Source organism: Camellia sinensis, chromosome 1, assembly GCF_055761805.1.
Source record: "Camellia sinensis isolate YWXY chromosome 1, ASM5576180v1, whole genome shotgun sequence".
Classification (NCBI taxonomy): domain Eukaryota; kingdom Viridiplantae; phylum Streptophyta; class Magnoliopsida; order Ericales; family Theaceae; genus Camellia; species Camellia sinensis.
Genome location: NC_138961.1, coordinates 223,223,408 through 223,248,380, shown reverse-complemented (window position 1 = coordinate 223,248,380; position 24,973 = coordinate 223,223,408). Strand labels below are relative to the sequence as shown.

General features: G+C 37.0%; 2 protein-coding genes across 30 annotated transcripts; both read left to right on the top strand.

The window, feature by feature from the left end:
• On the top strand, positions 1–20,504 carry LOC114314826 (uncharacterized). Of its 29 annotated transcripts, XM_082896379.1 has the most exons (15): positions 1–158; positions 255–317; positions 431–484; positions 602–697; positions 2,185–2,271; positions 2,365–2,964; positions 3,572–4,054; positions 4,390–4,451; positions 4,538–4,625; positions 4,789–4,868; positions 5,034–5,543; positions 5,914–5,967; positions 6,501–6,706; positions 7,159–7,496; positions 7,867–8,376. In XM_082896379.1, exons 1-11 carry the CDS (start codon positions 105–107, stop codon positions 5,050–5,052), a joined length of 1,686 nt encoding a protein of 561 aa, XP_082752505.1. In that variant the 5' UTR covers positions 1–104; the 3' UTR covers positions 5,053–5,543; positions 5,914–5,967; positions 6,501–6,706; positions 7,159–7,496; positions 7,867–8,376. The 29 variants fall into 29 exon arrangements, with proteins under 29 accessions (XP_082752505.1, XP_082752386.1, XP_082752424.1 ...); XM_082896260.1 differs by lacking the exons at positions 5,914–5,967; positions 6,501–6,706; positions 7,867–8,376 and adding exons at positions 20,181–20,267; positions 20,414–20,504 and having other exon boundaries at positions 5,193–5,543; positions 7,162–7,496; XM_082896298.1 differs by lacking the exon at positions 7,867–8,376 and adding an exon at positions 17,124–18,551 and having other exon boundaries at positions 5,193–5,543; positions 5,914–6,706.
• Positions 20,181–24,039, top strand: LOC114314828 (methyl jasmonate esterase 1). The gene is made up of 3 exons (XM_028261327.2): positions 20,181–20,932; positions 21,187–21,318; positions 23,600–24,039. The coding sequence occupies exons 1-3, from the start codon at positions 20,567–20,569 to the stop codon at positions 23,885–23,887; spliced, it is 786 nt and encodes a 261-aa protein (XP_028117128.2). The 5' UTR covers positions 20,181–20,566; the 3' UTR covers positions 23,888–24,039.
• The last annotated feature ends 934 nt before the right edge of the window (positions 24,040–24,973 follow it).

Below are 24,973 nucleotides of genomic sequence, written 5' to 3'. Positions count from 1 at the left end.
ATAAGAGGGGAATCGAGAAATAAATAGGAAGCTACGAAGAGAAGCCTAACAGTGACGCCTCGCTTCGCCATTCGAAGTTAGCGACTCACAGCTTTCGGCGGAAAATGCAACACACGCAGCTCTGCCGTCTAATCGACGAGTCTCTCCGTCCCTTCACAGTCAGTTTCATCATTCTTTGCTTCTTTTTTTCTTCATAGCAATCTGTTTACTCTTTTCCTCACTCGTATCTTTGTCGTTTATTATACTATTTGCAGGATCAATTCGCTTTTTGCTTAACCAAAGAGACCGAGAAGAACCTCCTAATCGTTCTCTCTCAGGTTCTCTCCACTTCTTTCAATTGAAATTTCGGTTTTTGGTTTGGTTTGGTTTGGTTTGGTTTTGTTTTGAATAATATATGTTTGGGTGATTACTTTTACGAATTATCTTCCAGTTGTTGAGGCAAATTCAGTTGTGGACACATGAATTTGATAGCGATTCCGACAATGTCAGACTCTCTCTCTCTCTCTCTCTCTCTCTCTCTCTCTCCATATTTGTATATTTTAATTTTTAGATTTAGACATTTTAAAGAACTTATCAGTTAAAATTCAAAATTTTGGAACAGGGCATGGTGGTGAAAGTACCTGTTTGCAACAACAAATGTTCGGTTGGCTCACATTGTGATGATCATAACTGCTTAACTAAGATCATTGGTGACTTGGTAACTATTCTTTATTACCATGCTATTATGCTAAGCTGAAATTTGATTATGTGGAATTTACAGCCTAGGGCTGCAGCTTTCTTCATACACGAGATAATTATTTTTGGTTCTTTGTATCATTGTTGTTGTTAAATAACTCTACATGTCGTAGGTGGTAAAATTTAAGAAGTATTGTTTTTATAATGTATGGTTTGTGTCTGCCATATTCGATGCCATTGAAGAAAACTTCAATTTTGATAGGTGTCACGAGTCAATAAGTGGTCCAATGAATGCTTGATATGGTGAGAAAGCATGTGTATGTGTGTGTGTGTGTGTGTATGTGTGAATGTATTCTATAATGCCAAAAGAAAGGAAAAGTAGTCAGTTGCCTCTGGATGCATACACACATCATGTGGCTAACCACTAAAAAGCCACTTCCCAAAGAAACCCTAAATTGGGGTTGGATCATGGATTTGGATAGAGATTTGGAAAATGAGGAAAATATGAATGAAACATAAACTGAGCCAAGCCAAGCCAAGCCAAGCCAAGCCAAACCAAACCTTAAGTTCCATCAATTGGGGTTGGATACATGAATCGTTCTTTTCCACACGGCCCTATCAAAGGCCATTTCGTTAGTCAAATTAAGTAGATCCATATCTCTATTTACAACACTAACCAACGTTAATTTAAGCCTACCCCGTCTCCTAACACTTCCATCTACCATTACAGTATCGCTTCCCTTCACTACTGCCTCTGTTGGCCTCCGTTGAATATGACCAAACTATCTCAATCGATTCTCTCACTTATCTTCTATCGGTGCTACTTATCTTCTCCCTCTGTTTGTTCAGCATGCATTGTCGAAAGATTCACATATAGTGAAATGTCGTAATACAATTATTTGGCCTGATTTGCGCAGTACATATTTTCAAAGCTCTTCACATATGGTGAAATATTATCATATTATGGTTATGATTTCATTAGAAAGTTATCTGCCTGGCCTGGGGAAAAGAAAAATTTATCTCATAGATTTCCCATTTCACTATTTACCAGAGTAGACAAATATAACCTAAAGCGCACTTGGTAAAGGCCTGGGAGTTAAGACCCCAGGTCTCAAGTTCGAAACTCCTTGGGTCAATTCCTTGAGCGTAGCGTAGTTGGTTAGGAGGTTAAGTTTCAAGTTGTTATTACCACAACACTTGGTGTGGGTTCGATGCTTTCCCACTGCGCGAGGACTTAAGTAGAACTTGTCTTGGAGGGTTGGGGTAAGTTTTCAGGTTATAGTTTCTTACTCGGAACGGACAATAAGACACCTTGGTGATCTCTGCGAGAGGCGCTGCCTTGGATCTACGGGAGAGTGAGAGGATTTTCCTATAAAGATTGTTTAGCTGCATCACTTATCTAGTTCTTGATGTTTTCTTACTTTCATAAGGAACTTGAATCGCTGCCTAGCTGACAGAGCAGTGGTTCCATTTCTACTCTTGACCTTGTAAATTGTTGTTTCCGTACAGATACTTCTGCTACTAATCGAGAGTCAATATGTTCAACATTTGGCAGGCAACATTCTTGTGGCCATCTCTGATTACATTGTTGCATCTGTATGTGAAAATTTGCTACCTTGAAAGTTCAACTGTTTTTTTGTTTTTTGTTTTTTTCTTGTGATTTATCTTGCAAAACTGTATGTTTTACAGGGAGGCAATTGGGATGAATTTATGCAATCATTGTGTGTTTGCTTGGAGTTGTTGATTTCTAATGCTCTTTTGCATTCTTTGGTGCGGGCATCTACAAAAGCCCTGGTTTTGAAGCATGATTCATCAAGTGCCATTATTGCCTTGAAATCAAAACTGAAAAATGCAAATTGGTCTTCAGTGGCTTGCATTATTCGAGTTTTACGCAATATATTGAAATGTTTAAAGCAAGACATTGAGGATCAACTTCTCAAAGTGTACTTGAATTCAATAAGTTATTGTCTTGCAAGTGTGCCTTGGGATTCAATGGATGAGGTCCATGTTGGTCAGAATGGCGATGCTCTTAGAAAATCCAGTGAGGGTGCTTTTCACACTAAAGCTGTGGAACTAGAGTCCAGCATTGTGTTTCGTGGAACTCTTGTTCAGCTTTTCTGTTCCTTGCTTAATCAAAGTGGTTGGATGGAACCTGCTGGTGGAGCTTTAAATAAGCATCCGGTTATTTGTGAAATCAGTAACCTCATTCCTAGACTTTTAACCTGGTGCCTTTGCGATGGGGATTCAAACAACATGTGCATGTCTGTGTACTTTAGACACAAGATGTTGGTATGGATTTAGCTTATCTGCTTTTTAGAAGTGTCAATGTTTCTTAGTTGCTAGTTCTTTTCTATTTACTCTTGTATTGTTCCTTTTGTTTTTATATCTTGGGGTGAGGATGGAGAGGGTGTTTATATGAAAAGAAGGGTGCACTACATGTACTCTTTGATGCAGCTACAACCTACAAGTGAAGCAGTGTCAGAGATTTGCAATTGCAAGATAAGGAACTGTGCATCATTAATTTGTTGCAGAAGTTTTTCACTTTGCTACATCCAACATAACTAATGAACAGCTTGAACCAACTCGCTCGTTTTGGTTAGCTTGCTTCATATCAATTGGAATGTTGTCAACTTGACGTGCCATTTAGATCTTCTTTCATGTGTCATGTTCGACTTGTTTTTGTCTAGTTTTTGGAACAACTGCAGTGATAAATATCTACTACCTCTCCATGTTGCTAGTTAAGATGTATTTTTTCATTGTATTTCTATCGCTCTAGAGGTGTTATTAAGTTTCTAATCCTATCTTCACTTGCTCACTATTGCTGAAATGTATATTAACAGCGTGGTGCTATTACATACATTCAAAATTATGCCACTGATTAGGTTGTTCTCCGCAGATGCTAATGGTCAGGCTTAGCTTCCAGATCCATTTGGAATATTCTCTTCTTGTTTCGTGGTTGCAACTTATGCACGAGTACTTTGAAGATCTTTTGATGCAACCAATGACTCAGCTGGAGTCTGATCAGGAGGACATTCTAGAAGGCTCCCCAGTTTTAGCGAGTGTTTCTGATGCCAGAATACATAATGTGACTTCCAGACATTCACAAAGGCTTGCTGTTTTCCTTTTCCTGAGGTGTTCCTTTAGTTTGGTTGGCTTGAGAGATAAAGCTGCTGACCAGTGTGGCTGTGCAAATCTGAAGAGTTGCTTGAAATCTGATTCAAGTTCTGACCTTGAGCGTTACAGTAGAAAAAAAGATTTATCAGAGCTTTATGGGTGGCTTCAAGGGCATCTTCCAGCTGAAATGTTCATAGGCTGCAAATTCTATTCTGAAAGATGCACCAGCTTTTCCTTATCCTTCCTCAGGCTATTTATCCATGAGGTTATCTCCGTACTCCCTTAGAAACTAGCTTTCAAACTTTATAGATTCTTCTGAAGGATGTATGTCTTTTGCCTATAAGTTGATTGATCCATGGAAATCTAGATTGAATGATTTGCATATCTACTTTCTTGGCTTATACAATGTACTGAAAGTGCGCAATATTATGGTCTTTCTTGTAGGTACTCTGTGCTTCAACCTAAGTTCAGTTTATATAGTTGCTAGTGTAGCTTGAATGGTTATATTGATTTATTAATCGTTTTATTTCTTGTTTGTAGAATATGTGCGTTTCTTTAGACCTGCTATATCCTAATTTTTTGTCTACTGTTGATTTGTAGGACGATATCCTATTTGAAGTGCTTTTGCAACTGTTTCACGTGCCCTTTGGTGGCAAGCAACAGTAAGCAACACATGCTAGAATATTTTTAGTGGTTATTAATAGTATTGGTTGCAAAAGTCTTTAATGAGTTTTTTGTTTGTATGTAGGGTCTGCCAAGACAGATGTGATGATATGCTTTTTCATGTTTCAAACCTTTTCAACCCCATACACCTATTCCATCTTTTTCTTGCAGAGGCAAGTTCAATATTTATAGATAATGGGAACAACTAAGACTTCTTACCCCAATGTATATACTTCTATTTCATTGATACAAAGCAAATGCCTCTATGTTCTATTCTTCACTTGCCGGGCGAAGTTATTAAATAAGGTAATACGTGCACTCCTAACTTGTTTGCAGTTACACTATGATCATCAAGTGCTTCTTGATTACCTAATTTCAAAAGATACAGGTGCCAAAGCTGCTGAATATCTGTTGAGGTAGTTTAGTTACTTGAATTGTACTTTGATATTTTCTCTGAAGTTGTGAATACTAGATTTTCATGAATCATATGCCTAAGAAAAACTGTTGCCTGCTTTAGATATGTTGAGAAGTGCAGGTTTTTTATCGCTTGCTTTAGTTAGGCAATGTATTTTCTTTTTCAGATCTTATTGCTTGGAGTAGTTGATGCAAACAAATGCAATGCATTGCAAGATAGTACTAGAGGATGGAACTTTGCCTGAGCTCTATCTCATCCTTGTATTTGTATGAATTTGGGGGTGTTTTCAATGAGCTTCTCAGTTTTTTTTTTGGGCCCTTATTAGGTCTTTGCGTGTTGTATGTTATTCGTGGAACGTATTTGTGGAATTTTCAGCAGAAGGGAAAGTTACAAATGTGAGAGACATACATAAATCATCTGGCAAGAAAAGAAAAGTTCTTGTTGATGATTCACTTATTGAGGGACATCTAACCTCTTCATCAATGAAAAGCAAGGGGATTCCTCTGTCACTCGGAAAGCAATGTCAGAAAGCCCTTATGCGTGGCAGCAAGCATTGTAGAACTACTAGGTTACCATTTGAGAATGCCAAGGATTGTTTGCTTTCACTGAAAAAGTCTCTGCAGAATCTCCATAAGAAAAGTTTGTTTCCATATAATCCACAGGTTCTTTTGCAACGGTGTGCTTCTTTTCTACATATTACATTTCTCTCATCAAATTGTGAATTATAGTGCTATCCTTCCTGTATTTACTCACCATTCTTACTTTGGTGCAATATTATTTAACTTGGTGAAACCCATTTCGTACTAATAAAATGGAAAATTTCTAGAACTATTATTCTCTTTTATTTTTTTGATCCCCCTTGTTAGCAAGTACATGGACGCACTGAGATTAAATAAAGAATTCACACCTTTGCTACTGTTGAAATCTAACTGATACCTGTAGGTTCATTTGTTTGTAATTGAAATATGTAGAACTGAAGCTTATGTTTCTTATATGGCTAGCAGTGAATGTTATTCTCACAAGCTGCATTCCTTCTGCATGTTCAGATACTAAAAATAAAACAAAAAAAGAGGAAGAAGAAAAAAAGAGTGCATATCCAGGTCATGAATCTAATTTTTTCGATTCTTTATCATCGTTACCTTTATGTCTATGTTTATGTGTTTATGATAGAGTAACATTTACTCCAGTCAGTCTTCTCATTTCTACAATTTTGATGATATGCTAATACTGATTTGAAGTGGTTTAGGAAGTGGGTTGGTCTATAGTAAATTTGTTAGTGAACATTGTTTCTGATTCAAGGGTCTTCATATATTATTGTAGTATGCAATGTGCTGGTTTAAGTTTTTGGAAGTTTGGTATCTTTTTCTACAAAGTAAATTTTTTTTTTCAATGTGCATCCATCCATCCTTGAGTACTTATGTATTTAAATTTATTTCTATATGGTGTATTTTTAATGGTTCTTGGATGTCTCCTATAATGAAATCACTTGTTCTGGTGACGTCTACTTTCTGCAAACCAACTGATTACTTTTACTCTTTAATGCTGAGATTAATAAGCTGTGAACGTCATGACCGCTGAGGGAGAAAAAAAATCTGCTGTTAGGCTTTGATGACTTGGTTGTTACCCATTGCAGTTTAACAGAATTTCAGGAGCTTTGTCTCAAGCAGTAGAGTAACGTCCAGAGAATGCAGGAATTAATTCCTGGGGATGTATCATTTTGCCAATTATCAGTTTCTTTCCTTATCTCCCCTGGATTCATTTTCTGACTTCTGAACAGAAGGTTTTCCTCATGGTGGCCCAGAATTCATTTGGGGGCTGTGGTTCCCCAGAATTAAAATGGTACGTTTTGGATTGTGATGGCTTGTAAGGGCTAACCATGCCAGAAGTCTTCATCTGAAAATGTTAGAAATTGATGAAAACAATTGTCATGGCAATGGAGAGAAAAATGAAATTTGTTCTTGGTTTTGATGCTTTGTGGGCAAAGGTCTTGTATGGATTTTTTTAAAATGACGGTTTTCATGAATTGATCATATAAAAATTAGTGATTAAGATATTGTTGATTTTCTTTTTTTAATAATAAATTGACTTATTCAATTGATTGATTGACTCTTCATAACTTCCGTATGTAATCATTTTGAAACATGTGTCATGTGTATAATTTATGGTCGAATGCAGATGTATCTTTTAAATAAGTAATCAGCATTTGATGTGCCCCATGAAACAATTTACATGGAAGTATGAGTGTATAAGAAAGTAAATAGTAAACTAATGTGAGATAACGTCTTCTGCAGCAGGAGGAGATGGAGAAGAAAGAGGGGCACTTTGTCCTTGTTCACGAGATTGCAGTCATTCCTGAGATTGGGAGGTCACAAGGTTACAGATTTGGACTTCACTTTCTTTGCTTATTGCTCAAAGTGGCCGGACAAGTCCCCTCATTCTTGGATACTTTACGGTGTTGATGGAGTTCATGGGGTCTCTCCCAGTGATGATAAGATGATTCTGGTAGGCCTGAGCATAGTAATATCACATCTGTTGCTGTGGAGTGGTTCCCTCCCTCAGAGAAGTGCTGTTGTTTGTCACTGCTCTTATGCTGGGTTCTAACCTAAAAACTATCACTTTAAAGAAAGAGGTACTGATTCTCTTGTTTATTCATGGGCATTCACACATTTTTATGTACATAGCCATGTTAAATCTTGAACACTCTGCCAAGATCAATATCTTGTCCGTTGACCCATAATGATTGAACTGCATGAGTAATAAAAATTGTGAATCATTGTTTATATATGCTGATTCACTTATACTTGCAATTAGCACATCTAATACTTGCAGAACAGTATTTGAACTTTAAATTCTGCATTATAATTAAATTGCTCTCAAAGTTGATGGACGTGAGTACACAGCAAGATAACTTTCTTGAGATTTTTTCTCAAAAATTTTCATCATCAGGTATTTGGTCAAAAAATTAAAAAAAGTCTCTTATAATGAACCAATACAAACAGGGCCCTTCTTCTGTGTTGCAAGAGCCGCTGCTGATCTATTTCTTCCACAAAACTAATGTTTGATGAGCATGGGCCTTTACATGGTGTGCATAGTCAAGGTACTCAAACACATTTGGCTGACTAAAGCTTCACAAAAATTCAGGCATGAATGCTATCAGGAGGGCAGCTACTAAGATCTTCCCTGGGTACTTTTCCATGTCAAGAGCTTAGCTCAAGCCACCGACAGCTGTGCCCTGCCTGTACAGGAATAACCTTTTTCATTTGGAGGAATTGATGCCATGATCTCCATTAATGGTGTAGAATACTCATGAAGTGTATGGACCTCATTTAGTGTCTTCATGTTGACTTCAAAAATTGAAAGGTGAAGCGTGGTGATCCTATGACTGAAGTACTTTGAGTCTTGGTTTCAGCTTGAACCAGATGCTAGCACCGTGATTTAGTCTGTGTACTAGAATAGAAACAAAACGCTTGTGTTTCCTTGTTGCAACCATTTTTCTTATTCAGCCTGTACTTCCCTCCGTTTCTTGTAGAGATGATCAATTGAGGAATTGCAGCTTGCAACTAGTGTATGTTGCTAGTCCTCTAAAGCATGACAACACTAATGTTGTGTTTGGTTGAGGGATTTGAGGAGGGATTTAGAAAGGGAAATAGAAAAAGTAGGTGAAATATGAATAAAACATGCCTAAATTTCACATAGTTTCACACACCTTTTTCCTTTGCCTTTTCAAATCCTGTCCCAAATCCTCCAACTAAACACACCATAAAGTAATTAGGTGAGAATTCTTACAGGTCAATTAGATAGTGTTTTGAACCCACATTTGATTAATTAGCAGCCAGCAGGGAACACTTAAATTTTAAGCTTATTAGTATGTTCATGTGATTCTTATTCTACTAATAATTACATGCGGGATCTATTATTTTTGTATTTAATAGTGAGAAAATTAACTACGTTTGAATTGTGAGATGATGTGAGAAAAGGAATAATTGTGGTTTCTCATTTAGGTGAGAAGAAAAGAAATTTTTAGGATCTTTTGTTGTCAAATTCCATGGAAAAACCAAGGTTGTAAGTTTCCTATTTTTTTCAGGTTTTTGTCTTCCCGCTCGAGCGGGGATTGCACTCTCACAGCATCTCTGCTACGCCTGCACAAAATACTGGATGTGGTGATTTTACGCTCGAGCGTGGCAACTTTCACTCGAGCGTGGACCTTATATGAATCACGGAATATACAGTCTCCGCTCGAGCGTGAAATCCCACGCTCGAGCGGACCACGTGATCTCAGATTCTATATATTTGCATGTTGGGTCAATTTTAAGATTACTTCTCCTAGATCTTGTTTAAGGATTTTTGGGTTTTGTTTGAGGTTTTCTTCTGAAGATTTTTGTGAGTTTGCCTTGATAAAATTGAATGAGTATTACACTCATGAATTGAGAAGCACATATCAAGGAGGTTGATCGAATACATACAAAAGTGTTAATCTTCGGTGGATTCTGAAGATTCAAACGTAGAGTTTCAAAGGCGTTTGATTTTGTACATAGTCGTTGATTCGATAAGTGAAGTTGTGGATTCAACTTCAAGTTGATCATTTCCGAGACGAAGGCTTGGTGAATGAGTTACAGAAAGTTTGAAGACAAATTGACTGAGTTGGGTAATTTGTGTGTTATCTTTGTAATCTTTCTTTTTTTAGTAGCAGATTGATTAGTGGCGTTTTGCCCGTGGTTTTTGATTACAATTGAAGGTTCTTCAATTGTGGTTTTTTCCACGTAAAAATCGTTTGTGTCGATTTATTATTGATTCCGAAAACAACAATCTAAATCACTTTCGTAAGTGCTTGATGATTTAGATTGTGTGTGTTGAATATTTGGGAATTGGAATATTTTAACCCAGATCTAATCATGAATCACTAAGGATTTATAATTGGTATCAGAGCAGGCCACTCTTTGTGTTTTAGCAAAACTATAGAAGTGTGATTTTGTGTGACTAGTGATATGAATTCTATTCGTGAAAGTAACTCGACTTATAGACCCCCTTTACTCGATGGTACAAACTATTCTTATTGGAAAGCTCGTATGAGAGCGTTTTTAAAATCCATCGATGAGAAAGTTTGGCACTGCGTGATCTATGGGTAAAGTGAACCTATTGTCACCATTGATGGTGCTGATATTCCTAAACCCCTTGATAAATGGGACACAACTGATTACCAAAACTCGAGTTGGAACAGTAAGGCTCTCAATTCCCTGTTTTGCTCCGTCACACCTGAAGAGTTTCGTCGTATCTGCACGTGTGAGGTAGCAAAAGAGGCTTGTGACATTCTTGAAACGATTCACGAAGGTACTACCTCTGTCAAAAGGTCAAAACTTCAACGTTTCACCTCCGCCTTTGAAACCCTTTTTATGTGTGATGATGAGACGTTTGATGATTTCTATGCAAAACTTAGTGATATCGTGAATTCCTGTTTCACACTCGGTGAAAAAATCCCTGAAGCTAAAGTTGTTGGAAAAATTTTGAGGTCTTTACTCGAGAGGTTCCAATAAAAAGTGATAGCCATTGAAGAGGCTCAAAATGTTGACACCCTCAAGCTTGATCAGTTGGTTGGAAACTTGCAGACTTATGAAGCCCACCAGATTTCAAAGAAAAAACAAAAAGAGAATGTGACTTTCACTAGTGCTCATGAAACTGCAAAAACTTTGGGGACTGAATTTGATTTAGATTCTGAGATGACGACTATGTTTACTAAACAGTTTAAAAAATTTTTGAAGAAAAAGAAGCCTAATTTCAGATATCCTACTTCAAAAGACAAGAGTAATGAAAAATTCAAAACTTTTCCACCAAAACTTGCCCCAAAAACTGAAAAGAAGATTGTAAAGGGGCAATGGGTCAAGTGCTATGAATGTCAAGGATTTGGTCATATTGCCCTTGAATGCTCTTCGAAAAAGAATCGAAAGAAAGTCTACACTGTGACTTGGGATGATGAAAGCAGGTCGGAGCAAGAACTCGAAGAACCTGAATTCGATGAAGACGGGGATAGTGCTTTCATGGCATTTTGGTCCACTTTCACTCAACCTCTTCCAAAGCCAGCGGAATTAGCTCGTGGTCAGAACCTGCATCATGCTTCCACCTTTGATCGGAGTAACTACCTGTATTGGAAGATCAGAATGAGGGCGTTTCTGAGAGCTTTTGACCCAGAAGGCTGCAAGCCATTGAAGAAGATACAGAAAGTGCTGACAATCTGAGCAATCAGAGAGCCCTGATTACTATTCGTGGAGCAATTTCTGATGAAGAACAGCAACAGGTTGCTCACTGCACAAAGGCTAAAGATGCATGGAAAATTCTGAGCCAATTCCATGAAAGAGGAGATTCACCTTCACCACCATCCAGCAACTTTCCTGCCTTAGTTGCTAGATTGGATGAGGTCAAGGAGAATGAAGAGCAAAAAGAGGATGATGAAACATCAGAAGACAATGATGAAATTAATGGTGATGAACTGCAACAAGCTTATGAAAAGCTTTACAAGGAATCTCTGAATTTGTCCAAAATCAATGACAAACCCTCTCTCAAACTCCAAGCATGTGAAAGTGAGAATGTCAAGCTGAAAGGAGAACTTGTAGCCGCAAAGCAGAATATCATCAAGATCTCAAATGACAGGCAAGACTTATGTGGAAAACTTCTATCCTGTGAAACTGAAAGGAATGAACTTCTGAAGGTGTATTCCACATATGAAGAAAAGCTTGAAAGCCTTGAGATGTCACAAGCTACACTGGAAGAGATAGTTTGTCAGAAAGATGAAGAACTCCGTATTGCTAGAGCCACTATTGCCATGTGGAACAAATGTTCCAAATCTTTAGAAGACATCCTCGGGTCTCAACAAATGGGTTGTGACAAAAGTGGGCTAGGCTATGGTGCGACAGCTCACAAGGGACAGGCCTCTACTTCCCATGACCTGAAGACTCAAGCAAAGGGAAAGCTGAAGGTAGACCAGGGTGATCCCTCTCTTCATCTACCTAAAGGGGGTAAGACCAACAAAAGGGAGGTAAAACCTATTTTTATTTGTCATCACTGTGGTAAGTATGGCCACATTCGTCCTTATTGCTATAAATTGTTTGGTAAGGTGTCTCAAAAGGGTAGAAATTCGAATACTTTTTGGGTTAGGAGACAACCTTACATGTCTAGGCGGAATACCAAAATTCATAAGGGTGCTCACAACGCCAAGACATTTACTAAGATCAAAAAGATTTGGGTGAGAAAAGATGATTTGACTTGTTTAGTTGTTCACACTGCCCTAAAAGCACGTGACTCACACATGTGGTATCTTGATAGTGGGTGCGCTCGTCACATGTCTGATAACAAATCCTACTTCATCTCCCTTGAAAAATATGAAGGAGGAATTATTACCTTTGGAGATGGCGGCACTTCTAGAGTCATTGGTAAGGGCTCTATAAGTGTTGTTGGTCTTCCCAAGTTCGAAAATGCTCTTCTTGTTAATGGTCTTGAAGCAAATCTTTTGAGCATTAGTCAAATGTGTGATTCCCACCATGAAGTATTGTTTTCAAAAAATAAATGTGAAATTTTGGATAAAAAGGGAAATACTGTCTTGCATGGGGTTCGCACATCTGATAACTGCAATGAGATTGTTACTACTAATGATCTCATTTGTCACTCTGCCATCATAAGTAACATTGATTTGTGTCATCAAAGATTAGGTCATTTGAATTTCAAAGACCTGACTAAGATAGCCAACAAAAAGCTTGTGAGAGGAGTACCTAAACTGGGTAAGAATCTGAACCATGTGTGTGGACCATGTCAACTTGGAAAGCAGACCCGTGCCCCTCATAAAAAGGTGAACAGCTTTACAACCAAACGTCCTCTTGAATTGGTTCACATGGATTTAATGGGTCCTACTCGCACTGAAAGCATTGGAGGTAAAAGATATATTTTTTTAATTGTTGATGATTTTACTCGATTTTCGTGGGTAAATTTTTTAAGGAAAAAATCTGATACGTTTGATGCTTTTTAGGCCTTAGTCCTTAAAATTCAAAATGAACAGAGTGTTTCCATTGGGTGTATCATAAGAATTCGAACTGATCATGGTCGTGAATTTGAAAACAGTTCGTTTTCGAATTTTTGTGATATGCATGGAATTAAGCATGAATTTTCTGCACCTATTACTCCATAACAAAATGGAGTGGTTGAGAGGAAGAACGAAGTTGTTCAAGAAATGGCTAGGGTCATGCTCCTTAGTAAGAAACTTCCTCCAAAGTTTTGGGCTGAAGCCCTAAATACTGCTGTTTATGTCATAAATCGCGTGTATTTAAGGCCCGGCACTTTACAAACTCCATATGAATTGTGGAAGGGATTGAAACCTAATGTAAAATACTTCAAAACTTTTGGAAGTAAGTGTTACATTTTCAAAGATAGAGAGCCTTTGGGCAAATTTGACTCTCGAAGTGATGAAGGTATTTTTTTAGGGTACTTAGCCACTAGTAGGGCTTTTCGAGTCTATAACCTGTGAACTTCTGCTTTAATGGAATCTATCAATGTAGTTATAGATGACACAGGTTTCCCTACTCTAACAACAAATGAGGATGACAATGGTGAGTCTCCAATCTTGGTTACTGAACCACAAAGTCAAAGAGAAGTTGAAGTCCAAACACTAGAAGTTGAGACGGCACCATTCTCACAGGTAAGTCAAAGTCCAAAGAGTGCACAAAGAAACATCACTCCTGATGGTTCAGTCACCGCAAGTCCTGAGTTCAAACCATCAGTAAGGGTGAAACTGAATCATCCAGCTCAACAGGTGATTGGAAGTGTATTGGATCGAATGAAAATCCGAAGACAGATTCGGGATGAGGTATCACATATGTGTTATGTTTCATTAATTGAACCTAAGAATTTCAAAGAGGCCTTACTAGATGATAGTTGGGCTAATGCTATGCATGAAGAATTAGGCCAATTTGAACGTAACAATGTTTGGACTCTAGTTTCCAGACCTAGAGACATGAATGTGATAGGTACCAAGTGGATCTTTAAAAATAAATTTGATGAGAATGGTACTGTGGTTAAGAATAAAGTTAGGTTGGTTGTTCAAGGCTACACACAAGTAGAAGGTGTTGACTATGATGAGACGTTTGCCCCAGTTGCACGTCTCGAATCTATTCGTATTTTACTTGGTGTTGCTTGTTATCTTGGTTTCAAATTGTTTCAAATGGATGTGAAAATTGCCTTTTTGAATGGGTACTTGAAAGAAGAGGCATATGTTGAGCAACCAAAAGGGTTTGAGGACCCTAAATATCCAAATCATGTCTACAAGTTAGGCAAGGCTTTGTATGGATTGAAACAAGCCCCTCGGGCTTGGTATGATTGACTTACTACCTTTCTTCTTGATAATGATTTTCAAAGGGGTAGTGTGGATAAGACCTTATTTGTGAAACATACTAAGTTTCATATCCTTGTTGCTCAGATTTATGTTGATGATATTGTGTTTGGATCCACTGCTAATCATTTTGTGAAATATTTTTCGGATTGCATGACACATGAGTTTGAGATGAGCATGATGAGAGAGTTGTCTTATTTTTTGGGTCTTCAAATTAAACAGTCTCCTTCAGGTATGTTTGTTTCTCAGTCTAAGTATGCCAAAAATCTTGTGTCAAAGTTTAGTCTTGAGTCTACCAAACATGCACGCACTCCCATGAGCACCAGTCTTCACTTTTCCAAAGATTCCTTTGGTATTGATGTTGATCCTACCCTTTATAGGAGTATGATAGGGAGTCTTCTTTACCTCACAGCCAGTCGTCTTGATATTGCATTCAGTGTAGGTGTCTGTGCCTGTTACCAAGCCAGTCCTAAAGAGTCTCATCTTCTTGCGGTCAAACGCATCATCAAATATGTTAATGGGACATTGGGGTATAGGGTTTGGTTTTCTACTGATACTACAGCTAAAATTACTGGTTTTTTTGATGCCGACTGGGTAGGGTGTGCTGATGATAGGAAAAGTACATCCGGATGGTGTTTTTACCTTGGGAATAATTTGGTTTCCTGGCATCGTAAAAAGCAAAATGCCATCTTCCTTTCGACTGCTGAGGCTGAGTACATTGCTGCAGGGAGTTGTTATGCACAAATGCTGTGGATGAAGCAAATGCTTCATGACTATGGGATCGAACAGGACACTCTCACTCTTTTCTGTGATAACACAAGTGCCATCAACATTTCAAAAAATCCTGTCCAACACTCTCGCACCAAACACATTGACATCCGTCATCATTTTATTCGAGAGTTAGTGGAAGAAGGCTTTATTGTTCTTGAACATGTACCCACTAAGCATCAAAAAGTTGATATTTTTACAAAATCCCTTGATCTTCTTCGATTTGAGTATCTTAGAAAGACTTTGGGTGTAGTGCTCAGTAACTAGGCTGTTTCTTGTTTTTTTAAAAGTGAGTGTGAGTATGAGTGGTTGGCTTATTGTACTTGGATATGATAATCTCATTGTCATTGAGTCATGATATCTTTGCATCAAAATTTTTTATGAACACTGCTCATGTTGCTTACAAGATCTCATTCTTCCTTGTTCGTAGCTCATTCTGAATGCCCATACTCATTTACTGCATGATCTCATTCTGTACACATCCTTGAGATAAACTGTTACAGGGGTTTCCGCTCAAGTGATCAAAGTTCTCTATGGACCACTAACAGTGTTTCTTGTCTTGTTTCAGAGGAATTGACTATATCATGGGTGATGTTGAGTCTCTTAACCATCTACCATCTTTTTCCACTTCCATGGTTTCTCCCTCAGTTCATTGAAATTCGGGCATTAGGAAAAGGCTACCTCAAAGGCACCAACCAGGCCATCATTTTTTATTTCATTCTTCTCTGGTTTGGTCTCCGTACTCTTGAGCGCGCATGCTACCAGTGAGTGCCCATAAGAAAAGAAAAGTTCAAAAAAAAAAAAAAAGAAAAAAAAAGGGAATCATTGATTGAGGGGGAGCCTCCGCGTTTACTCAACAAATACCCTATGATTCCTAGTTGTTTGACTTTTCTCTGTTATGGTCCGTTACTCCTGTCGGAGGTCCAGCCATCCGATCACTACGAGGATTAACTCTAACTTTGTTGATCTCAAGGATTGCATACACACACATTCTATTTGTAAGCTTTCATGTGTGTTTTTGAGTTATGCATTCGCATGTTGCTTATGTCATTGATTAAAGTCTATCTGTTCTGTTCATGATTTGGTGTTTCAAATTTTTTCTACAAGTTTTCAGGACTCATAATTGATGGATTCTTTTATCCTAGTGATATAGTCATCCACTTGGACTCCTTACTGGTTACAGGTTATCTTAGTTGTTTTTGTTTAAAAAAAAAAAATTGTCGCCGCTCGAGCGGACATTCCCACGCTCAAGCGTGGTTTTAAGCCTTGCAGCATTTTGCACTTCACTTTACAGTTCTGAGAGGGGTGCATTGGCGCTCGATCGGCCGTTTTCTCGCTCGAGCGAGTTTCTGTGTGTTTTGGCTTACGCTCAAGCGTTATAACCCACGCTCGAACGGACTGGTTTTGTATAAATCTCCATTCTTCGACTCTTCCGTCCATTTTTTGCACTTTGGTCTCTGTCTCCTAGGGCATCCTTTGCGATTCTAGTCCATTGTGCCTCCTTAGTGACTTATTGGTGCTCTCAGTGTGTGTGCTCACCTCAGGTTTATCTCTCACCTCTTTCTCCTCTGTTCTTGTGTCGTATTTCGGTCCCTTTGATTTCTTCGTATTTGTTTTGCTTGAGTTGATTTTACCATGTGTAGATGGGTCTAGGTTGTTTTTGTTCTTCATGTTGAGGTTTATTCATTGTTGATTTTGCTTGTTTCACTACGGTTTAGTTTCTCTCTCTTCCATCTAGGGTTAGTGATTTGGGCATTTTGCTAGTTTTTTTAGTTTCCATTGGGGTTTTGTTTAGTACATATATTGCTCTATGGTTTTGTTATTTTTTTTTCCCCTTTACATTGCTAATTGAGTCTCTACCCCTGTTGGATTCATGTGTTGTTTGATAGCACAGATTCTCATTTCATTTATCTTATGATATTTTCATGTTGGCTGCCTAGTTTCCCATACTTTATATTTGCTCTATTTGGTTCTCTTGAGCCTACATTTTTGCATCATAGATTTATTTCCTTGCCTCATGTTCTTATATCAAACTGTGATACTAATGTTTTGTGTTGTCTCTATTGGTTTATTTTTGGTTTTGGGTTGGGGGTTGTCTGTGTTGTTTTTTGTTTTGTCTAGTTGTCTTGGTTTAGTCATGTCCACCTTCAAAAGACGCAAGTCTACTGCCCCTCGCCCTACCTATAACACTGACCGCTTTCCATCGACTGAGAAAGCCAAGTTGTACTGAAAGTCTTATCCTGCCCGCTCTGTTCATCTTGAACGTAATGTTCATCCCTCCACATTCGAGTTTATCCCTATCCGTTCACTGTTTGATCCCTTGGGTGGGGATAATGTTCTGTTATTTTCTGGTTCTCAAAACCTATTTTGGGTGCGAGAATTCTATTGTAACATGGATAGTCTTGACAATATTGGGCCCTCCTTCAAGACTTGGGTTAGGTCTAAATCCATTACTGTCACCACCGACCTTATTCGAGAGCTGTTAGAGGTTAGTGAAAGATTTCCCATCTACTATCCTTTTCCAGTGTGTCCCACTTGTGACTTTGATGAGGTTGCCCACACCCTTTGTGGTTTTCCCCGTTCTTGGCCCTCCAGTTCTCTGATTAAACAAAATGAGCTTCTCCCACAGTTTAGGTTGCTCAACCTTATTGTGTGTGCCAATATCATTGTTACCACCCATAGCTCCGAAATTAACCAGGACCAAGGGTTTGTCCTTCAGTGCCTTATTCAAAATCGTTCCATAGATCTTGCCACATTGATCATTCAAAAGATGGTTGCTGCTTTTGAGCGCAACAATCTTGGTTTACCCTATGGCTGCCTCATAAACCGGCTTCTCGCCAAATTTGAGGTCCTTGCTTTTGATGAGGATGAGTTTGCTTCCCCTTCCTGGCCTTTTACCAAAAAGACTGTCTCCCAGAGTTAGTCTCATATTTGGGGGGTTTCTTCTGGTTCAGGTCGATCTGGTGCAGGTACTAGTGATGTTGCAACCATGGCAGAGGAGGCTGCGTATGATGTTGCTGCTGCTGGCGGAGATATTGGTGAGGGGGAGCAGCCTCCTCTGGTTTGTACGGTTCGTGGCCAGATTCAGTTTTTCGAGCGATTTGTTACCTCCCGGTTTGACCGACTCAAGGGACGGATGGATATATTTGAGGCCCGGCTCACAGATCTGGAGACCACGGCTGATGCTCGGTTCAGTGCCTTGGAGGCTTGTTCCCAGCGCATTGAGGATTCCGTAGCTCAGTCTTTTGCTCAGCTGGCTCAGATTTTGTCTTTACTTCAGATGCAGTCCCAGCCCCTTGCTCCATGATCTTTGTTGTTTTGGTCTGTTTCTTATTTTTTATCCCTTCTGGACAAAAAGGGGGAGTGGTATTCATTTTTAGCTGGTACAGTTGTTTTTGGTTTACATTGATGGTGCAGTAGTTTTACTTTGGTTTATATCCTTCCTTGGTACAATTGGATAGCTGTTTGGTATAGTTGGATATGTTGGATATATTTTTTTGGATAGTTGTTTTTTCTTTTTAATGGATGGATTTATATTTTGTTCTTTAATACAGTTCCACAGATTTTGGTTGGCATTGTGTGGTTGTTTCTCTTTCAGGGTGATTGTTCAAAAGCTTGGATTTCAGATTTTCATGGATGTCGATGTTGGCTCATAGTTGTTGGTGTTGTTAGTCTTGTTTTTGTGATTTTGATAGGAAAATTGGTTTAGTGATTTTGTTAGGAAAATTGTTTTAGAATGGTTTTGTCCGGGATTTGACAAAGGGGGAGATTTTTAGGACTCTTTGTTGTCAAATTCCATGGAAAAACCAAGGTTGTAAGTTTCCTATTTTTTCCAGGCTTTTGTCTTCCTGCTCGAGCGAGGAAAGTAACGCTCGAGCGGGGATTGCACTCTCACAGCATCTCTGCTACGCCTACACAAAATACTAGATGTGGTGATTTTACACTCGAGCGTGGCAACTTCCTTTTGAGCGTGGACCTTATATGAATCACGGAATATACAGTCTCTGCTCGAGCGAGAAATCCCACACTCGAGCGGACCGCGCGATCTCAGATTCTATATATTCGCATGTTGGGTTAATTTTAGGATTACTTCTCTTAGATTTTGTTTAAGGATTTTAGGATTTTGTTTGGGGTTTTCTTCTGGAGATTTTTGTGAGTTTGCCTTGATAAAATTGAATGAGTATTACACTCATGAATTGAGAAGCACATATTAAGGAGGTTGATCGAATACATACAAAAGTGTTAATTTTCGGTGGATTCTGAAGATTCAAACGTAGAGTTTCAAAGGCATTTGATTCTGTACGTAGTCGTTGATTCGACAAGTGAAGTTGTGGATTCAACTTCAGGTTGATCAGTTCTGAGACGAAGGCTTGGTAAAAGAGTTACAGAAAGTTTGAAGATAAATTGACTACAATTGAAGGTTAATTTGTGTTATCAGAAAGTTTGAAGACAAATTTTTGGGTAATTTGTATGTTATTTTTGTAATCTTTCTTTCTTCAGTAGTGGATTGATTAGTGACTTTTCGCCCGTGGTTTTTGATTACAATTGAAGGTTCTTCAATTGTGATTTTTTCCACGTAAAAATCGTTTGTGTCAATTTATTATTTATTCCGAAAACAACAATCTAAATCACTTTCGTAAGTGCTTGATGATTTAGATTGTGTGTGTTGAATATTTGGGAATTAGAATATTTTAATCCAGATCTAAATCACGAATCACTAAGGATTTTCAGAAATGATTATGAATTTTCACCATTATGTTTGGATGAATAAAAAAGAGGAGAATATGATTTTTCATCTATCTTGTTTGGATAGAATAAATAAGAAAAGAGAAAAGAAAGTGCTTTATTTCATTTTACTAAAATAACTTTCCATATTAGCAAGTTATGTTTTTTTATAAGGGTAATTTGGTATTTTAGAAAATATTGATCAAACCCAATTTTGTTTCCTGCCAAATTTCATCACTTGTGGGAAAAAAAACATAATTTTGATGAAATATGTTTTTTACCATCTCTCATCATTTCTCACAATTTCTCACTTATTTAACTATTCAAACAAGTGAAAGAGTTTTTTATTCTCGTAATTTTTTTTCCTCACTAAATCTCTCCATCCAAATGGAGTGTGAGAAATATGATTATATAACATTTTCATTTCTCTTGGTTTTTTCTTCTTTTTTCAAGGCTTCTTTGGCTTTGACGATAGCCTCATCAATTGCCGTCTCAGGCTTTGGCGTTTTGGGCACAACATATTTGTGATGAGTGAAACTTGTACGTATATATCAACTTTTTTCAAGGCTTCTTTGGCTTCGACGATAGCCTCATCCATTGCCGTTTCAGGCTTTGGCGTTTTGGACACAACATTTTTCTGAATAGTGAAACTTGTTTTCAAAATTTTAAATGGATTTTTTGTCCAGGTCCCCTCCCCTCTATCTCTATGTCACTGAGTTTGTGAATGAAATGGACAAGATGGTGAGATTACTATTATACCTCTCTACCCAAATCAAAGCTTATGAAAAGCTCAAAACTAGCACAAGGATAGGACAGTAGGTAGTAGGTAGAGCAGGCTGATGGATAAGCGTGAGAGTCATTTTGTGTTGGTTCACGGATCTTGTCACGGGGCATGGTGCTGGTACAAGGTGGCGACTCTGCTGAGATCAGGCGGTCATAGGGTCACGGTTCTGGACTTGGCTGCCTCTGGTGTCCACCCTAAGCAGGTAGAGGAGGTCCGATCAATGTCAGACTACTTGGAGCCATTGATGGAATTCATGGTGTCCCTACAGGTGGATGATAGGGTGATTCTGGTTGGCCACAGCATGGGTGGGATTGGCATATCTGTAGCTATGGAGAGGTTCCCTGACAAAATTTCGGTTGCTGTATTTGTTGCTGCTTTTATGCCTGGTCCCGACCTTGATTTTCTTACCGTCTTTCAAGAGGTACCACCTATCTCTGTCTTTCTCCGTCTCTCTTAGCCCATTACGTTTATGTACACACATACGTTGTTATTGTTTCAGCATCTTTTAGACACAACACACTGCCATATTTAGATTCGACTATCATAAAATTGCCGAAAATCCAATTATCTTGGGGGTTGAAAGCACAAGAAATTGTATTAACTTGTTGTTTTAGTGGCCGGCGATATGGGTTTTTCTCTAATACTATGCTTCTCTGTTTGCATGCAATTTTATAGCACGTTAAAGGATTGGACTCTTATATGGATTGCCAACAGAAGTTTGATAATGGGCTGGACAAACCTCCAACCTCCCTGATCTTCGGCCCCAAGTTTTTGTCGTCCAAGTTGTATAACCTATCGACACCTGAGGTATGTATTAATGGCATATGGATGAATGTTTTCATTATTATTACTCCTACTATTCACTTTGCTTGATTTGAGTTTTCTAAAAATAATTTTCAAAAAATTTTACTTTCTTATTTTTTGTTTTTTTGTTTTTTTATTTTTATTGAATTTTTTTAATATTTTAACCAATTTTTAAAATTTTTAGACACACTTAATATAAATACACTTAAAAAGTATAATTTTTGTGAAAAAATTCTTTAAAAAATTAACTAAATACCAAAAATACAAAAAATATGAAAATTTCATATATTTTTCATATTTTTGTGTATTTATTAATTTTTAAAAATATTTTATTTTTTAAACACATCTAAGAAAGATGTATCTTAAAAAGTAAATAAAAAAAATGCTTAAAATTTTGAAAAATTCACTAAAAACAAAAAAAATGAAAAATAAAAAAAACTCATGCTCTGTATGGAAGAGCTTTGGAATTGTGATTCCAGTTTTTGGTTTGCATATGGTGTTTGGTTGTGGTTTTAAAAAATTAATTTCATACTCACTTTTGAAAACTCGGTTGAAGGCGGAAAAATTTGGGCTAATCGGTCGTCCCACCGGTCGTCCGGCCGGTTGACTAAAACAGTGCAACTTTTTTTTTTTGTGGCAATTGACACATGTTAATTTTTATAACAAAAAATATTTTTCGATTTTTTAAAAAAATTTTATCAGCTTTAATAGAATTTTGAGTTATGTGTTTGGTTATGAGTTGTAAGTTTTTATATCAAATATCATACGTCACATCAAAAATTCCCTACTTAATTCAAAACCCTTTTCAAAACTTATTCACCAAACAAATTTTTCACACTCAAATCATAATTCCAAAACGCACAAACTCAAAACATAACTCTATTATCAAATCATAATTAGAAAACTCTACTAAATGTAACCTCAATTTTAAAAAAATTAAAACCAAAGGCACTGATTAGTTTTTTATTTCAAAAATCCTTGAGAGCTCTAATTAGAACCACAACTAATGATGTGGCAGTGGGTCCAACCCACTGACCCACTGCCACCGTGGATGTTGTGCTTTATTTATTTTTATTTTTTTTTTCAATTTCTACGTCACTAGTGGTGGATTTAGAACTCCTTATTTAAAGTTCTAAATTATTACTGTTTTTATTTTTTTGTGAGAAAGTTGACAATCTTCTCTATGCCAATAGGAAGGGCGTAGGTGTTGCGATAGTCAAACAGTGCCGTTTTGTTTATTAAAATAAAAAAAATTAAATTAACATAGGCCTCGTTTGGAAACAGACTTTTTTAGTAACTTTTTGACTTTTTAGCTAAAATATGATGTAAAAAAAGTTAGTATGTTTGGGAAGACTTTTTGACTTTTTACGAAAAGATATGCAAAAAGTAGAGAGAAAATAGAATCTGTGACTTTTTTTGTATAGGTTATTGACTTTTTAATTTTTTTAATAACTTTTTAATTTTTTGGCTAAAAAAGTCACTTACCAAACAAGGCCTTAGTTGTCATTTTGCTGTAGTGTACGTGTAGAATAACACTCCTATGTTTGGGTTGATTTTAAGAAAATAAGAATCTATTAAAAATAAATAAATTGAAACAATAGGTTTTATTAGTTGAAAAAAATATGTAAAAAATTGTATAAAAATTGAATTTTGTAATATTTTTATTTGTCTTAAAATCATTTTTTTGTACAAATAAATTTTAGGATAAATTGTACCGATGGTTCTTATATTTTGTTTTTGTGTCATTTTGATTTATGTAATTTTAATTGATTCGACATATTTAAGGACTACTGATGAAATTTACTCTAAATTTTAAAAGGAAACTAATGTTGAAATATAAGTATTTGAAACAAATGATATTTCAATTATACAACTTGTAACAATCATATAATATAAAAAGTACATGTATATATATAACTGTAACAACTAAACTAAACAAAAAATAAAACAAATAAATTTGGATTCAAACTATGAACGAACCAACCAACCAATTCAATGTTCAATATCATTCTAAATTCAGTTCCTTTCACATACCAAATCATCCAAAATTCAATTTACTTTTCAAAAACATGCTCACAGGCTTGTGTTTCAATTTTTTTTTTTTTAATAAACAAAATGATACCGTTTGGCTGTTACAACATGATGTTGTGGCAGCACCTACTCGCTTAGAGATCGGGACACAGGTCGGCACAATCCTCAACGAGTCCTCAAGCGAAACCTCAATATGAGGTTCTTTTATATTTAAATAATATTTATTATTATTATTTTTTTTGAAATAAACCAGGATTTGACTCTTGCAACCTTGCTGGTGAGACCATATCCCATATACCATGATGAGGGGGAAGTATTGAAGGAAACTGCACTTACAAAGGATAACTATGGATCAGTCCGTCGAGTTTATGTTGTGATTGAAGAAGACAACATAATAAAGGAAAAATATCAGCGGTGGATGATTGAAAATAATCCAACGGACGAGGTGAAGGTGATCCCTGGTTCAGATCACATGGTCATGATCTCTAAGCCTCAGGAACTGTGCTCCTGCCTACAGGAGATCGCTGGAACTTACTCCTGATATGGTGTCTTGTTGTCTAAGTTGAAGTTTTATATATCTTTCTCGGGAGTCTTGGCTAAGATAAGTATGTTGCAAATGTTATAATGATCTTATTTGGCATAATTTCTGTGGTTGTTTTTTATATATAAAAATTTGTGTTAAATGTTTGGCAATTTTTATTTTTCAAATCTACCATTCAAATATTCCATTAATTGAGATAATTCAAGTCTTGCTAGACAAAACTACCCTTCTTTTCAGGCTGTGTTGAAAAAAAAAAAACAGCTTGGCAGTGTGTTTTCTCTTTCTGAAAATAGCACTAATACAAAATATTTTTTCTTTGGAAAATAGCAATACTCAAATTAGATGAGATTGTAGCTCTAAGATATATATCTCTGTACATTAAAAGAAGCGCTTACCTACTTGAAGTTTGTATTTTTTTTTTTTCATTTTGCCCTTTGGCTTGGAATTGTTTATTATTAGAGGCTTACATTTTAGTTTTTTCATTTTGTCTTTTTATTTTGTATTGTTTATCAATATTGGTGGTATTAATTTGCATAAAGATTTTGTTGTAATTATGTAAAAAATCTTGGTCAGTTATAAAACGAATGCTACTATTAGCACATACTTTTGTTCTTTAGACTCCCATCTCTTTTATTTTTTATAATTTCAATTTTATCCAAATATAAAGTTACATTTTTACTCTCATCCCTAACATTCTAACCTTAATTTTCTAAACCCTGACCCTAACCCTAATTTACCTTAACCCACTAGCCTTTTCAATCTCCACCGGCGACCACTAAAGAGAGAATCAAACTGCCTCACGAGACGAGGACGCTCTCTCCCTCTATCGCTCTCTACGTCTGCAATGCGTACAATTCTTTTTTCTCTCATAGTTCTTGATCTCCTCTGTTCTCTCTCTACCATCTCGTTCATTCTCTTTCGTAGCTGCTAATTATTCGAACCCTCTCTTGGATGCCAATGTCACTGTCGCAGAATCCAACACCTTGAGATCTAAGGAAGATAGCTTCACCGCCATGATCGATCGAGCTCTCAAAACGGAGTTCACCGAGAACGACCAGCAGTCTCAAGGTTATAAGCTCTCTCTTT

What these genes read in the sequence shown, in the direction of transcription:
- LOC114314826 (XM_082896260.1), top strand. Translation starts at nt 105, where the DNA reads ATGCAACACACGCAGCTCTGCCGTCTAATCGACGAGTCTCTCCGTCCC. An exon ending in TCCTAATCGTTCTCTCTCAG is followed by an intron (nt 318 to 430) that starts GTTCTCTCCACT and finishes ATTATCTTCCAG; the next exon opens with TTGTTGAGGCAAATTCAGTT. An exon ending in ACTTTAGACACAAGATGTTG is followed by an intron (nt 2,965 to 3,571) that starts GTATGGATTTAG and finishes TGTTCTCCGCAG; the next exon opens with ATGCTAATGGTCAGGCTTAG.
- LOC114314828 (XM_028261327.2), top strand. Translation starts at nt 20,567, where the DNA reads ATGGATAAGCGTGAGAGTCATTTTGTGTTGGTTCACGGATCTTGTCAC. An exon ending in TTCTTACCGTCTTTCAAGAG is followed by an intron (nt 20,933 to 21,186) that starts GTACCACCTATC and finishes GCAATTTTATAG; the next exon opens with CACGTTAAAGGATTGGACTC. An exon ending in ATAACCTATCGACACCTGAG is followed by an intron (nt 21,319 to 23,599) that starts GTATGTATTAAT and finishes GAAATAAACCAG; the next exon opens with GATTTGACTCTTGCAACCTT.